This window comes from Heterodontus francisci, chromosome 18 (genome assembly GCF_036365525.1).
Source record: "Heterodontus francisci isolate sHetFra1 chromosome 18, sHetFra1.hap1, whole genome shotgun sequence".
Lineage (NCBI taxonomy): Eukaryota > Metazoa > Chordata > Chondrichthyes > Heterodontiformes > Heterodontidae > Heterodontus > Heterodontus francisci.
This window is the reverse complement of record NC_090388.1, coordinates 53,067,209-53,082,026: the sequence shown is the minus strand read 5'-3', so window position 1 is coordinate 53,082,026 and position 14,818 is coordinate 53,067,209. Positions and strand designations below refer to the sequence as shown.

General features: G+C 41.8%; 1 protein-coding gene across 5 annotated transcripts in view; it reads left to right on the top strand.

Moving 5' to 3' along the window:
• cacna1c (calcium channel, voltage-dependent, L type, alpha 1C subunit) overlaps positions 1-14,818 on the top strand; it is a 1,113,964-nt gene that overhangs the window by 622,462 nt on the left and 476,684 nt on the right. For 4 of the 5 annotated variants that reach the window (XM_068050762.1, XM_068050758.1, XM_068050759.1 and 1 more), the window contains one exon: positions 6,498-6,694. In XM_068050762.1, coding sequence (XP_067906863.1) covers positions 6,498-6,694 — 197 coding nt within the window. Of the gene's footprint in view, positions 1-6,497; positions 6,695-14,818 lie in introns of those variants that run through there. The other variant, XM_068050761.1, reaches the window with a different exon arrangement.

The following is a 14,818-nucleotide window of genomic DNA, read 5'->3' as shown; positions in this document are numbered from 1 at the left end:
TGACCACTGCATATTTGCAGTGTATAACGTACTATCTTCCAGGAATGCCAAGATTTTATTTAATTGAGTTGACATCACTTTATAACTTAAAGGTCAACTGTGATAAACTCTAAAATTTTGCATACTTAGACTTCTAAAAGGCATTTGATAATATTCTACATAAGAAACTGTTGGTGAAACTCAAAGCGTGAGGGATTTAGGGTAAACCCTAAGGACAGCAAAAAATTGACTGAAAGGTTGAAAACAATGATTACTCATTAGAGGAATTATGTCAGAGTTGGGAGAATATGAATGCATGCCCAAGCTAGGTGTTGGGACCACTACTCTCAACTGGATTCAGAAACTCAATGCAAGGTAGTCAAATTTGCAAATATACCAAACTAGGAGCTGCAGTGGATTAGGAGAAGGCAATTCAGAAATTACATAATTAAGTTGAATAAGATATGTAAGTGGGTGGCACAATGGCAGGTGAAATTTAATGCAGCCAAGTGTAAAATATTGCAAAATGGAAGGAATAATATATGGCACATGTGGATGGTGTTGACATGGCCAAGGATGAGGCCAAGAGAGTCCAAGGAATCTTATTACACTCATCACTCAACACATCCAAACAATGTAGAGCAGCAATTAACAAATTCCCTAAACATTATAATATGTCAGAGAAAGTCAGAACCAAAATTGTATAGTGCTCTGGTCAGACTAAACCTTGTGTACTGTGTCTAGTTCTGGTCACTAAGGCACAAGGTTGACATTCAAGTGTGAAAGATGTGAAGTATGCCATGCAAAACATATTGCAAAGGGATATCAAAAGGTTCAGTTACAAATATAGACCGAGGACCAAACTTTTCAGCTGGAAAGAAAGGATCAGTTAGAGGGATAGATTTTTGTCTTCACTGCTTGGTGGTAATCTGACACAACTGAATCAAAAATGAGACCGGATCTATGACAAGTGGGTGAGCTGTTCCACCCAATTATTGCCTTGGTGATTAGGACGAAAATCTATCCCATGGTTCTTAGTTATGTCATCGAAAAAGCAAATCTACAATATTGCTTCAAATTAAATTTTGAGATTTGGACAAGGGCATGCAGATTTAAATTAGTGAACGATAAATTTAGAAACAGATGTCAGGAAATTATCCTTACAAGTATATACAGATAGAAAGAATTCCAGGCAATGCATTGGAGGTAAAAATTGGAAATTTTTACAAAACAATTGAATGATGAAATTAGAGAACTTTGGATCTCTCTGGATGACTGAATTAAGATGGGTTGATAGGCTTTCCAAAATTATCAGCAATGTTCTTTCATGCAAGGTGCATGTGTCTAGAATGTCCTGCGCATTGTAATAAAGAGGCCCTGCACAATAGCAAGCTCATGCAGTAAACACCAACTGCAAAAGTGTGTGCAGCTAGAGAAGGAAAAGTAGGGAAAAGTGCAGGTGTGCTTGAAGGAGCTTCCAGTGTGAGAGAGAGGGAATTGGTGATTGGAGGAGAGGCAAGAGCGCAAAAGAACAGCAGCTTTGATTGAGGATCAGTGTGTTTGAGCTGGAGGGAGGGGAAGGGAGAGGGTGGAGGTGGAGGTGGAGGAGAGGGAAGGAGGGGAGGGGGAAAGGGGGCAGGGAGGAGGAGGAGAAGAGGAGTTGTGGGGGGGCAGGAGGAGAGGGGGTGGACAGGCAGGGGGAAGAGGGGGAGGGAAGGGTTGGAGAGGCGGAGGGGGAGAGGTGTGTCCTGAAGTGCACAGTGCATGGGAGAGGAGGGCGTGAAGCAAGGAGTTGGACAAGCCCTGAAAGCTCTGCGATAGATGGAGCTTCAAAAGGTGAAAGCACTCCAAATTCATTGGTCTGGGGTTGTAGGAGGGAGAGAGACTTGGGAAAATTCCCTGGTATCTGGTGGGCCAGTGAGGGGAGGGGAGGACTTCAACCAAATGAAAGCAATGGCTTCCATAGAGCGAGTGACTGCCAGCCCTGTATTAAAGCAAAGTTCAGGACTGCCTCCCATTCAGAAGCTCTGAATGGTCCAGGATTGAACCTGGAGCCGAATGGCCCAAAAAGGCCCACAGTATTAAGGAAACAAACCCAATGGGCATGACCCATCATAGACACACAAAGCCTGGCATGAAGTGGATCAATTGATTTAGTCTCAATGGGTACCTATAATGCTTTCTGATGGGCAGGTTGATGATGCAGTTTTGGTTATTGATTATATATGTAGGGAGCATAGTCAATGAAAACGTACATTTAACATTGACTGAGCCACATTTACCAGCCTGGAAACCACAGGTTAATTAAAGCTGTCTCGGTTAATGGATAATGAATGAGAGACCAGATTATGAGTTTGATTTCACTGTTTGGCATGGTAAATGGATTTTTAAGATTCTTTATGATTTAAGCCCAGATTTCCAAGCGCTATGCGTCCTTCCTGATCCTTTTGCATTTCATCTGCTCTCCTACGTGCGAAATCCTGTGTAGGAAAGGCAAGCTAACAGTCCAGGTGTGGGCTGTATGAGGAGGGATAGAATGGGATGTGTGAGGAGAGTGAGTATGCAATCAATGAGAGAGGTAGAATTAACGTGTGAGGTAGAATGGGAGGCATGAGTGTAGAGGTGGAATGGGAGGTGCAAGAATAGGGGTGGAAAGAAACGTGCGAGAGTGGGTAGTAGAAAGAGATGCATGATGGAAGGGGGAAGGCTGTGGAATGGGATGGACTGGGACTGGATGGGATGCGACACAACGAGATGTGCATGGGAGGTATGGAATGGAATGTGTGAGGAGAGGGGAGGAGTGGACTGGAATGGGATGGGACGAGATATGATGCGCAGGTGGGGTGGGGGGTTGGGAAGGGGTGGAATGGAATGCAATGGGATGGGACAGGACGAGCAATGGGAGGGGTAGAGCGGAGTGGAATGGAATGGAACAGGATAGGATAGGACGGGTGAGGTGAGGGTGGAAATGGGATGTCGGGGGGGGGGGGGGAGGGTGGTGCGGTGTAGCTAGAGAAGAATGGGATGAACGCGGGGAGGGGAAATAGGATGTGCGGCCGGAATGGGATGCATAAGGGGACGGGGAGAATGGGACGCGTGAGATTAGAAGTAGAATGTGACCTGTTGGGGGAGAGGTGTGACCTGTTGGGGCCAGTGAGAGGTGAAGGTGGAATGGGATCTTCAGGGAGAGGTAGAATGGGATCAGTGGGAGGAGAGCAATGTTCCCTCTAAGGTGTACACGTGCGAAATCTGGAATGTACTGCACATTGAAATAAACAGGCTGCTGACAATATTTGAATGCTCAATGATTTCTAAAATGTAAGCTGCCCATGGACAAGATAGTCGTGGTCAAAAGGGTTTGTAGCCTGCCCAGTATGAAGAAAAATTAGAGGGAACTTGATTATTGGGTTATCCTCGTCCCTTCTCTGTCACATGTGAATTTCTGATTAGGCTTAAAGGCAGGCCTAGAGAGCATTCACCAAAAACAGGTAAGGGTCTTACTTGAATACTTAAATCTATTTGCACACAAGAAATTTCCTGTGACAGTATGCTGATTTTGCCAATACATAGTAGATGATAGGGCATACACATTCTGGCTGACAGAACGGGATATGCCCTTAAAAGAATATCAGAATAACATATTTTTCTTCTGCTTTGTGCTTAATGTTACTTTCACTCCTAATTTTTATATTTTTTGAGCTTTTTGACTAAGAGTTTCAGTTGCATTCATTTTAGTTATTGTAATTATAACATTGAAAATAGGCCTTACAATCAAAATTCCTCTCTCTCTCTGTCATTTGGAAGATGAAGATAAAAGAGGGATACAAAACATCATATTGCATCCAAGGTGGGCTGCCCTTCTAATTTAAACATATCTATCAGCAGGATTTCATCTACCTATCTTCAAATGTTGGAGGCAGACCATCTTTACAAAGTCCAATGTAATATGACATAATGGTAATGTCACTGAACTAGCAATTTAGAAGTCCAGCCTAATGCTGTAGGAGCATGGGCTCAAATCCTGCCATGGCAGCGGGTGAAATTTAAATTAAATTTTTTTTATTAAAAAAATCTGGAATTGAAAGCTAGTCTCAGTAAAGGTGCCATGAAACTATCATCAATTGTCATAAAAACCCATCTCGTTCACTAATGTCCTTTAGGGAAGGAAATCTGCTGGCCAGACCCACAGCAATGTGGTTGACTTTTAACTACTCTCTGAAATGGCCTAGCAAGCCACTCAGTTGTCATGGGCAATTAAGGATGGGTAACAAATGCTGGCCTTGCCAGCGATGCCCACATCCCATGAAAGATAGCGCAGGGCGGCACAGTGGTTAGCACCGCAGCCTCACAGCTCTAGGGACCCGGGTTCAATTCTGGGTACTGCCTGTGCAGAGTTTGCAAGTTCTCCCTGTCACCGCGTGGGTTTTCGCCGGGTGCTCTGGTTTCCTCCCACCGCCAAAGACTTGCAGGTGATAGGTAAATTGGCCATTGTAAATTGCCCCCAGTGTAGGTAGGTGGTAGGGAATATGGGATTACTGTAGGGTTAGTATAAATGGGTGGTTCTTGGTCGGCACAGACTCGGTGGGCTGAAAGGCCTGTTTCAGTGCTGTATCTCTAAATAAAAAATAAAATAAAATTTTTTTTTAAAAAACTTTACTGGAGAGGCAATGAGAGCGGTATTGTCTCTTTGAATCTGCCTTACAGCTAAATTACAATGGGTTGACATTACCAGTGGTTGTGAAGGTTATCACAGCCCTGAGCTGAGGCATTCCAGGCTGCCATAGGGGATATCAGCAATATCAGTCAATCTTCAAGCAGGTGATAACATTGCTACAATAAGTTCTGGATCCCATGGCTTTGCAGGTAAGAAAGCACATAAAATGCCCTTCAGCCAGTAGGTTGCTGCTCCTCCTTTGTGCCATGTGCTTTACTTCACTCATGCTGTATGATTCACAACTTTACACTGGCTACATAAATCTCCTGAACTAGATCCGGACTTAATGCTGATGTTTGCCAAGAATAAAGGAAGTGACAGTGTGTGCTGTGTAGTACTAAGTTTATGAGAACCAAAAAGACCTGACGCTGCTTCTTCTGGAATAGCAATAGAATCAGATTTATAAAAATATTAGTTGAAATGTTCTACTGAAACAGAGCTTAAATCATCAAAGCCTGGTTTTTGTATAAATGTATGTCAATGACTGAGTGAGTGGGCAAGGAGAGAACAACAAGAAAATAATGGTACTAACCCTGAGGTTTCTAGTTTTACTGTGACCCATTCCCCTTGTTCTTAGATTCAACTACGTCCAGCATAGCCTGTGTTCATGTTGACATTGAGGGGGGAGGAGCCAAACAAGGTGGCCATAGGGAAAGGATTGGGCCATTGAGATAAAATAGTGTTTTTTTATTTTTGTAGGATGAGCCTATCCTTCATCACCCACTGGGAAAAAAACATTCAGCAACTGGAGCCATGCTGAATAGTTTAAATATTTTTGTGCACAGGCTTCCATGTGCCCTTCCTCCTATTATCTGGCACTTTGTGTTGCAAGCTGAGACACAGTGCTGAGATATTTGAGGAGCACGTAGACTTTACATCTAACATCTAAAGTTACCCCACATCTCAGATTGCAGGAAAATCAGCCTCTTTATGTATCTTTACTAACAAACTGCTCATGCTACCAAATGCCAACCTGGGAGTAAATATTTTTTGTACAACCTTCCTGGATCTGACATCATGAAGTCCTGCTTTCATGACATAATGAAACCAATAACGCATTGGTTGGAGCCCATAATATTGGGCATAGAAATCTGAGACATAGTACATAACCAACAGGTTCAGTGTGGACCAAAGTGACCAGCTAGCATGAAGGGCACATGGAAGCCTGTGCACAAAAATATTTAAACTATTCAGCATGGCTCCAGTTGCTGAATGTTTTTTTCCCAGTGGGTGATGAAGGATAGGCTCATCCTACAAAAATAAAAAAACACTATTTTATCTCAATGGCCCAATCCTTTCCCTATGGCCACCTTGTTTGTCTCCTCCCCCCTCAATGCCAGAAAATAAATGTTGTTGCTCCATCTAGCAACCCTTGGCATTTCCAAGATGTCTAGCACCATGTGCCAGCAGCAACAGAAAAATATTTAAGTGAGCTGACCTTGTATTGTGAAATAAGGACAGCTCATTCATGCACAGGTGCATAGAACACTGACCTCAGCAATGCTGCATGAGGGTGTCATTATTCACCCCATGAGTGTGGATGGTGATGTCAGAGGAAGAGAATTTCAAGATTGGTATATAACATTTTATTACTTTTTACAACTAGGGATATGTCTGGACATAAAAAACATACTCCTTGTAGTGCTATTTATATGAGTCACTCAGTCTGAAATTAGATGGCATTGCATAAGTTTCAAGATTAATACAGTGGCATTTCATCAGGATTCTCTATAGATAATTAAGAAACCTACTACCATAAAGAGTTGATGCATATTGTTAACCTATTGTCTTGTTTAATTTTCAGAAACAATTGCTGAAGAGAAACCTGCACCCTGTAGCTTAAATGTTGGACATGGTCGCCGATGTTCAAATGACACATTATGTGAAAGTAGATGGGTTGGCCCCAACGATGGAATCACTAACTTCGATAACTTTGCCTTTGCTATGTTAACCGTATTTCAGTGCATCACCATGGAGGGGTGGACCGATGTCTTATACTGGGTATGTATTACAACAGAAACTGAACAACAAAGTAAGGTGTGGGGAAGGTGACTGCACTAAACTGTGCAAAAATTTTGTGCATGGCATACCTTACTTGTCTGCAAATTCACTCAAATGACTCTAATTGTGCTATTTTCACCTTAAAAACAGAGCATTTTAAAATGGCTGCTGCTTAATGCATGTTGAGTTTGACAAGGAAGTAAATTAAAAGGTGATTGCAGTGTCTGACTGTATTTTACACTTTTTTATTTTAAGTGTGTGATTAAAAAATCAATTTATATAAGTGCTTTTTATAACTGAAAAATATTTGATACCATAAATAGTAGCAGTTCCTACCATTTATTTTTGTTTTGACTGATACCACCATGCTTAAATTCCAAACCACTATCAAAGATTAGATTATTAACTGCAAAACTGTTGCCAATACTGGATTATTCTTTTATTTCACTGATCTTACTTCCTCTGTTATATTTATTTCTACATTTTCTATTGTTGCTGATCTTCCTTTCCCTATCCATATCTTACTGTTCATAACCTTTTTTTTATTCAGCTCTTACTTTTTGCCTTTTCATTGCCTTTTTCTGTTCTCACACTTCTATTTGCCATTTCAATTCTGTCTTCTATTGAAACTTCAGGGAAATTTCCCAGTTGCCATTTCTTACTCATTGGCTTACTATCTATTTTCCTAGCTGTTGAGCCTTCTTGATGTTTCCCTTGCCATCTGCAGCTCTTTTATGCTTGGGTATCTTTTCCACCTTGTTTCCCGTTGCCATTCTTTCACTCAGTTCAAGACTTCTTTTATGCTTACTCCTTTCAGTAATGTCACCACTAGTCACACCAGGTTACATTATTCAGTTGGGTTCAATATCCAATTTCTGCAAATTAATAGATCTGTTGAGGTAATGGAGTGAATGGTCAGAAAGGAAAAATGAGCAAAATAAATAAGAAACAAAAAAAGAAAAAATAGAATGAAAAGGGTTGAGTTGTGGGGAAGGGAGTAGCATGGTCGAGCTGTACATTTCAAACTTTATAACAAAATACATTTCGACCTTGGTTCATTCTGCCAATGAGAAGCATAGAGCAGTGACCATGTACATTTAACTAGCGTGTCTCAACAGGAATAAAGAAAAATTTATACACAAAATGGTAATTTGTAAATGTTAAAAGGAGTAGAGGAGCAGAGAGCCTTTGGGATTCAGATATACAAATCTTTAAAAGTGGGAAGACAAGCTGATTAGTTGAAAAAGAACATATGGGATCCTAGGATTTATAAATAGGGTATAGAGTACCAAAGTAAAGAGATAATGCTTATTTTTAACAAATCATTGGTTTCACTGCAGATAGAAAATTGTGCTCAGTTTTGAGTGTCTTACTGCAGAAAAGATGTCAAGATCAAGGAGATGGTGAAGAAAAAAAACATTTAAGATGATACCAGGGTTGAGATACTTTGTTTTTGGGAGACTGCGGATCCTTTTAACCAGCAAAAAAAACCCAATAAGATCTAATAGAGGTGTTCAAAGTTAGAAGGTTTTGATAAGGTAACTAGGGAAAATTTATTTCCATGAGTTGGTGAGTTAGTAACAAAGGGAGAGGTTATGCATTTTTTGTGAATTAATATTAGGATGTGGAATTCCCAGTCAGGAAAAGTGTTGGAAGCAAAATCACCATGACCTTTAAAAGGGAAATGGATAAATATTTGAAAAAGTTAAAATTTAAAATTGTATCACAAAAGGGCAGGTGAATGAAACTAATAACACTTTCATGATAGCCAACACAGGTATGATGGGCTGAATAACCATCTTTTGTGCTGTAAAATTCTACGATTCTAAGTATTCTCCCACAAAAAGAAAAGGAATATCTGAGGGAATAGACTTAGCAAATTACTCCCTCGTACATCGTTCTGGCTGATTATAGACCAGCATCCACCAAGATGTGGGACTGTCTTATCAAAGGAGGTTTGATGTATGACCTGGGGAGATTTCGAGGAGAGAAAAAAGGGGAAAATGTTTTTTTTTAATAAATTGACTCCCTGCAAAAAACATTGATGAGGTAAAGAAGACAGAAAATAACAGAAAAAGGCAAAAGAAGGAGAATTAAATAAAGTCAAACAGAAATGCTGAATAAGGTAAGAAAGACAAAAGTAGAGCAGAGGAATGTGTGAGGATAATTGTTAAAAGAAAATTTAAATGTAAAGCACATGGGATTTTTGGTGGAACTAACAAAACAGCGGCAGCTCAGTTTTTTACACTGAGATGGTATCAGTCCATCGCCTGAAAAGACATTGATAACTGCACCATAGGTACTTCCAATTTGTGAAAAGCCATTGGAACTAAATTGTGCTGATATGATGCATGCCTTTAATAAAAAAAGTATTTCTCTAGTGCCTTATAATAAATTGTTATTTTTGACAATGTTCAGCAAAAAAAAATTGGAAAGATAAGCTTGAACACTATTTAGACAACTTTGAGTGTTAGATCTGCTAACAAACAGATATAAGAGAATAAAAATAATCTGTTCTGAAATACAGAAATTAGAGACCCAATATATTCCTTTTTTAAATTAAGATTAAAACATGATTATTTAATTCAAAATTAAGTTTCTGAAAAGTTGTTAAACAGTTCAAACATTTCTTACACCTGTAGCAGACCGTAAGTTTTAAAATACTCATGGACAAAGACGAGAGTGGTCCTAAAGGAAGAGTGCTAAATTGGGGGAAGGCCAACTATACCAAAATTCGGCAGGAGCTGGGGAATGTAGATTGGGAGCAGCTGTTTGAAGATAAATCCACATTTGATATGTGGGAGGCTTTTAAAGAGAGGTTGATTAGCATGCAGGAGAGACATGTTCCTGTGAAAATGAGGGATAGAAATGGCAAGATTAGGGAACCATGGATGACAGGTGAAATTGTGAAACTAGCTAAGAGGAAAAAGGAAGCATACATAAGGTCTAGGCGGCTGACGAAAGATGAAGCTTTGGAAGAATATCGGAATGTAGGACCAATCTGAAACGAGGAATTAAGAGGGCTAAAAGGGGTCATGAAATATCTTTAGCAAACAGGGTTAAGGAAAATCCCAAAGCCTTTTATTCATATATAAGGAGCAAGAGGGTGGGCGGCACAGTGGCGCAGTGGTTAGCACCGCAGCCTCACAGCTCCGGGGACCCGGGTTCGATTCCGGGTACTGCCTGTGTGGAGTTTGCAAGTTCTCCCTGTGTCTGCGTGGGTTTCCTCCCACAAGCCAAAAGACTTGCAGGTTGATAGGTAAATTGGCCATTATAAATTGTCACTAGTATAGGTAGGTGGTAGGGAAGTGTAGGGACAGGTGGGGATGTTTGGTAGGAATATGGGATTAGTGTAGGATTAGTATAAATGGGTGGTTGATGTTCGGCGCGGACTCGGTGGGCCGAAGGGCCTGTTTCAGTGCTGTATCTCTAATCTAAAAATCTAATCTAGAGAAAGGATTGGCCCACTCAAGGACAAAGGAGGAAAATTATGCGTGGAGTCAGAGAAAATGGGTGAGATTCTGAACTTTGCATCGGTATTCACCGAGGAGAGGGACATGACGGATGTTGAGGTTAGGGATAGATGTTTGATTACTCTAGGTCAAGTCGACATAAGGAGGGAGGAAGTGTTGGGTATTCTAAAAGGCATTAAGGTGGACAAGTCCCCAGGTCCAGATGGGATCTATCCCAGGTTACTGTGGGAAGCGAGAGAGGAAATAGCTGGGGCCTTAACAGATATCTTTGCAGCATCCTTAAACACGGGTGAGGTCCCGGAGGACTGGAGAATTGCTAATGTAGTCCCCCTGTTTAAGAAGGGTAGCAGGGATAATCCAGGTAATTATAGACCGGTGAGCCTGACGTCAGTAGTAGGGAAGCTGCGGGAGAAGATGCTGAGGGATAGGTCTATTCCCATTTGGAAGAAAATGGGCTTAGTGATAGGCAACATGGTTATGTGCAGGGAAGGTCATGTCTTACCAACTTAATAGAATTCTTTGAGGAAGTGACAAAGTTGATTGATGAGGGAAGGGCTGTAGATGTCATATACATGGACTTCAGTAAGGCGTTTGATAAGGTTCCCCATGGTAGGTTGATGGAGAAAGTGAAGTCGCATGGGGTCCAGGGTGTACTAGCTAGATGGATAAAGAACTGGCTGGGCAAAAGGAGACAGAGAGTAGCAGTCGAAGGGAGTTTCTCAAAATGGAGACGTGTGACCAGTGGTGTTCCACAGGGATCCGTGCTGGGACCACTGTTTGTGATATACATAAATGATTTGGAGGAAAGTATAGGTGGTCTGATTAGCAAGTTTGCAGACGACACTAAGATTGGTGGAGTAGCAGAGAGTGAAGGGGACTGTCAGAGAATACAGCAGAATATAGATAGATTGGAGAGTTGGGCAGAGAAATGGCAGATGGAGTTCAATCCGGGCAAATGCGAGGTGATGCATTTTGGAAGATCCAATTCAAGAGTGAACTATACAATAAATGGAAAAGTCCTGGGGAAAATTGATGTACAGAGAGATTTGGGTGTTCAGGTCCATTGTTCCCTGAAGGTGGCAACGCAGGTCAATAGAGTGGTCAAGAAGGCATACGGCATGCTTTCCTTCATCGGACGGGGTATTGAGTACAAGAGTTGGCAGGTCATGTTACAGTTGTATAGGACTTTGGTTCGGCCACATTTGGAATACTGCATGCAGTTCTGGTTGCCACATTACCAAAAGGGTGCGGATGCTTTGGAGAGGGTGCAGAGGAGGTTCACCAGGATGTTGCCTGGTATGGAGGGCGCTAGCTATGAAGAGAGGTTGAGTAGATTAGGATTATTTTCATTAGAAAGACGGAGGTTGAGGGGGGACCTGATTGAGGTGTACAAAATCATGAGAGGTATAGACAGGGTGGATAGCAAGAAGCTTTTTCCCAGAGTGGGGGATTCAATTACTAGGGGTCACGAGTTCAAAGTGAGAGGGGAAAAGTTTAGGGGGGATATGCGTGGAAAGTTCTTTACGCAGAGGGTGGTGGGTGCCTGGAACGCGTTGCCAGCGGAGGTGGTAGACGCGGGCACGATAGCGTCTTTTAAGATGTATCTAGACAGATACATGAATGGGCAGCAAGCAAAGAGATACAGACCCTTAGAAAATAGGAGACAGGTTTAGATAGAGGATCTGGATAGGCGCAGGCTTGGAGGGCCGGAGGGCCTGTTCCTGTACTGTAATTTTCTTTGTTCTTTGTTCTTCTTTGTAGTTTAGATGCTTGCTTCATTAGATGGTTATTCCTTTGACACAAGAAGAAAAAGGATAGGACTGCTAGGAAGGAGCGATACTTGAATCTGGTGACCAATGTTGCATTCTATCTATCCTCAACTGGGCTGCTAGGTTTGTGCACTTCAGAAAGATAGAGCACCTCTCACTGATAAAACGTTATGTTTCTTTTTCACTCCACCACGGTCTATGACAGACAAAAGCATGGGCATTGCTAATAGGATTCACACAGCTGAGTGCAAATGAATAACTGCAAAAGTCAATTAAATGATGCTAAAATTTATTTGCTTGGATTAGATTTGATTTGGTGAACAAAGTCTGATGTGGTGACACATTGCATTGGGGTTCTAATGTGCTCTGCCACATACTGATAGATTTTAAAAGGTGTACCCATAATATCCATAATCCCAGTACATTGCGTTTTTCTTTTACATTGTGCTTTCATGGTGCCATGTATGGGATAGGCACATCCCCATAGAAAAGGAGAATAAACCTCTGGTACCTCAGCAATCTTGAAACATAGCCTGTGAATCTCAGCAAGTTATTTGATTACAGTATCACAACCACCCCTGTAATGGAATAGTTGAGTTCTGCATGATATGAAAAGGTCTCGTACCAGTACTACTTTGATTAGCCAACATAAGGAGAGCTTACAGTGGGATAGCTAATTTTCTGTTCTCTTCTGCAGTTGACCAGATTTTCCCATAAGAGGCTAAGATACCATCTCCATTTTCTTTTATTCTGCTGAAATGTAAACACAAGTACAAAGCATGTTTTCTCAGGAATCCTCGAGGACTTGCTACCACTTGTCTGCCAAGATGCAGCTGTTTCATTAAGTCACTGGTTTGGTAAAACAGTAGTTTTTTTTTAAGTTAGATAATCTCTTAGTCCATGTTTTTCAACAGCTTGGCTGAGGTCTGGAATTCCCATATGAGGATCATGGATACACATTTTGGTCTGGATTTTTAAAAGGGTCAGTGTCCGGATTGCAGGCAGATGGTGTGCAATTTGGCTCCACCAGCCTCTGTGCCAGTTCGCCGCCACAATCCCGACCTTGAGCCATTTTTAATGAGGCGGCACAAGGATGGAACAGCTGTCCACCGCCAAGCAACGAGCAGCCAATTGAGGCCAATTATTATTAATTAAGGGACCTATTCAGGCACCAATCCCACACCGATTGGAATTTCCAGTCGGCAAAGTGGGCAGCCTATGTTGGCTTGGACCGTGCCCAGGCCAACATGGTGGGCTCAGTGATGGGGTGGGGGTAGCTGGGTGCTGATGGATCATGCGAGGCCCGCCCCCCCCCCTCCCCTACCTGGACCCATAACGGCCGCCAGTCCACAGCTGCGGCCACTGGCCATCACCTGGAGGGGTTGCCCCTCCAGGATCATGGCGAGGTAGCTGTGGCTTTTTAAAAAAAATTGAAGTAACTTACTTCCAGTTGTCCCTCACTGTCTCCATGTTCACATCGGCAGTTCCCACCTCGGCTGGTGGGGCTGCCCATCTCTGAGTGTTGGAGGGCCTCCCATTGGCCCGCCAGCATCGGGAGCCTGCCCACCATTCCTAATTGGACTGCGTGATCACTCCCTGGCCTTTAATTGGTTGGAGCATTGAAGATTGCGGCGGGTGTTCCTAACTAGCCCCCATTTTCTGGTCCTGACACCTGATTGAAAATCCAGCCCTTTCTAATTACCATGACATGACACAGTAAGCACCAATGTCAGGGAGAAACTGAGTGCCAAAACAAAGCTTCTCTCACTTTACTTAAAAAGTTTCCTTCTGCATTGGATAAAATAAGTGCATTTTTGTTAACTTATATTAATTATGATTGCCTAATGCTTGCAACTCAGAAGTAATCCTATTTGCAAATAACATCATTGCCATTTATAGTAGCAAGATGTCAGGCAGTGAGTTTTATTGAGTTAGAATAAGTGGATGCGAGCTGATATATAATTATGTTTACTTTTAAGTTTGGTGGATTGGATTCACTTCTGGAATCTGGGTTCAAATCCAGCTGCACTGATGAACTGAAACCCTTTTATGTCTGCTGACTTCAAAGCGCTTGCATAAAATGAGTTTGGCAGGCGAGCCCAGTTACTAGTGGCCATGGACCTACAGCAAAAAATTGCCCGAATTTGGTATAAAATTTGCAATCTCACTCAGGAAGGGCAAAACATAACTTGTGTGAGAGTTGAGGGAAAAAAAGGTGCACTAGTGTAAATGGGGAGCTGTTCTGAGATTTGGGCAAAGCCGTATTATTGGGGAAAAAAATTAAGCATTTTACTGTGTTTGACACAGACTCCAGCTGGTCATAATGAAAATTTTTCAGTTTCTTATGATCAACATCCATTAATTTAATGACTTACCAAATAACATTTGCTTTTAGGGCTACAACAGATCCGGTCAAGGGGATTTATGGTAGGGAGAGCGAAGAAAGTACGGTTTGTAGATATTAGGAACATATCCACAGGGATAGGCCATTCAACCCCTCAAGTCTATTCCGCCATTCAATGAGATCAAGGTTGATCTGTATCTGCCATCTACCTTGGCACCATATCCTTTCATACTGTTGCCTAGCAGAAATCTAATAATCTCAGGCTTAAAATTATTAATTGAGCTAGCATCTACTGTTTTTTGTGGGAGAGTGTTCCACACTTCTACCACCTTCTGCATGAAGAAGTGTATCCTAATTTCTCTCCTGAATGACCTGGCTCTGATTTTAATGTTATGCCCCCTTGTCCTAGACTCCTCCACCAACAGAAAAAGTTTCTCTCTACCCTAGAAATTCCTTTCAAAATCCTAAATCCCCCAATCAAATCATCCCTTAACCTTTTGTATTCCAGGGAATACAAACCTAGTTTATGTAATCCCTT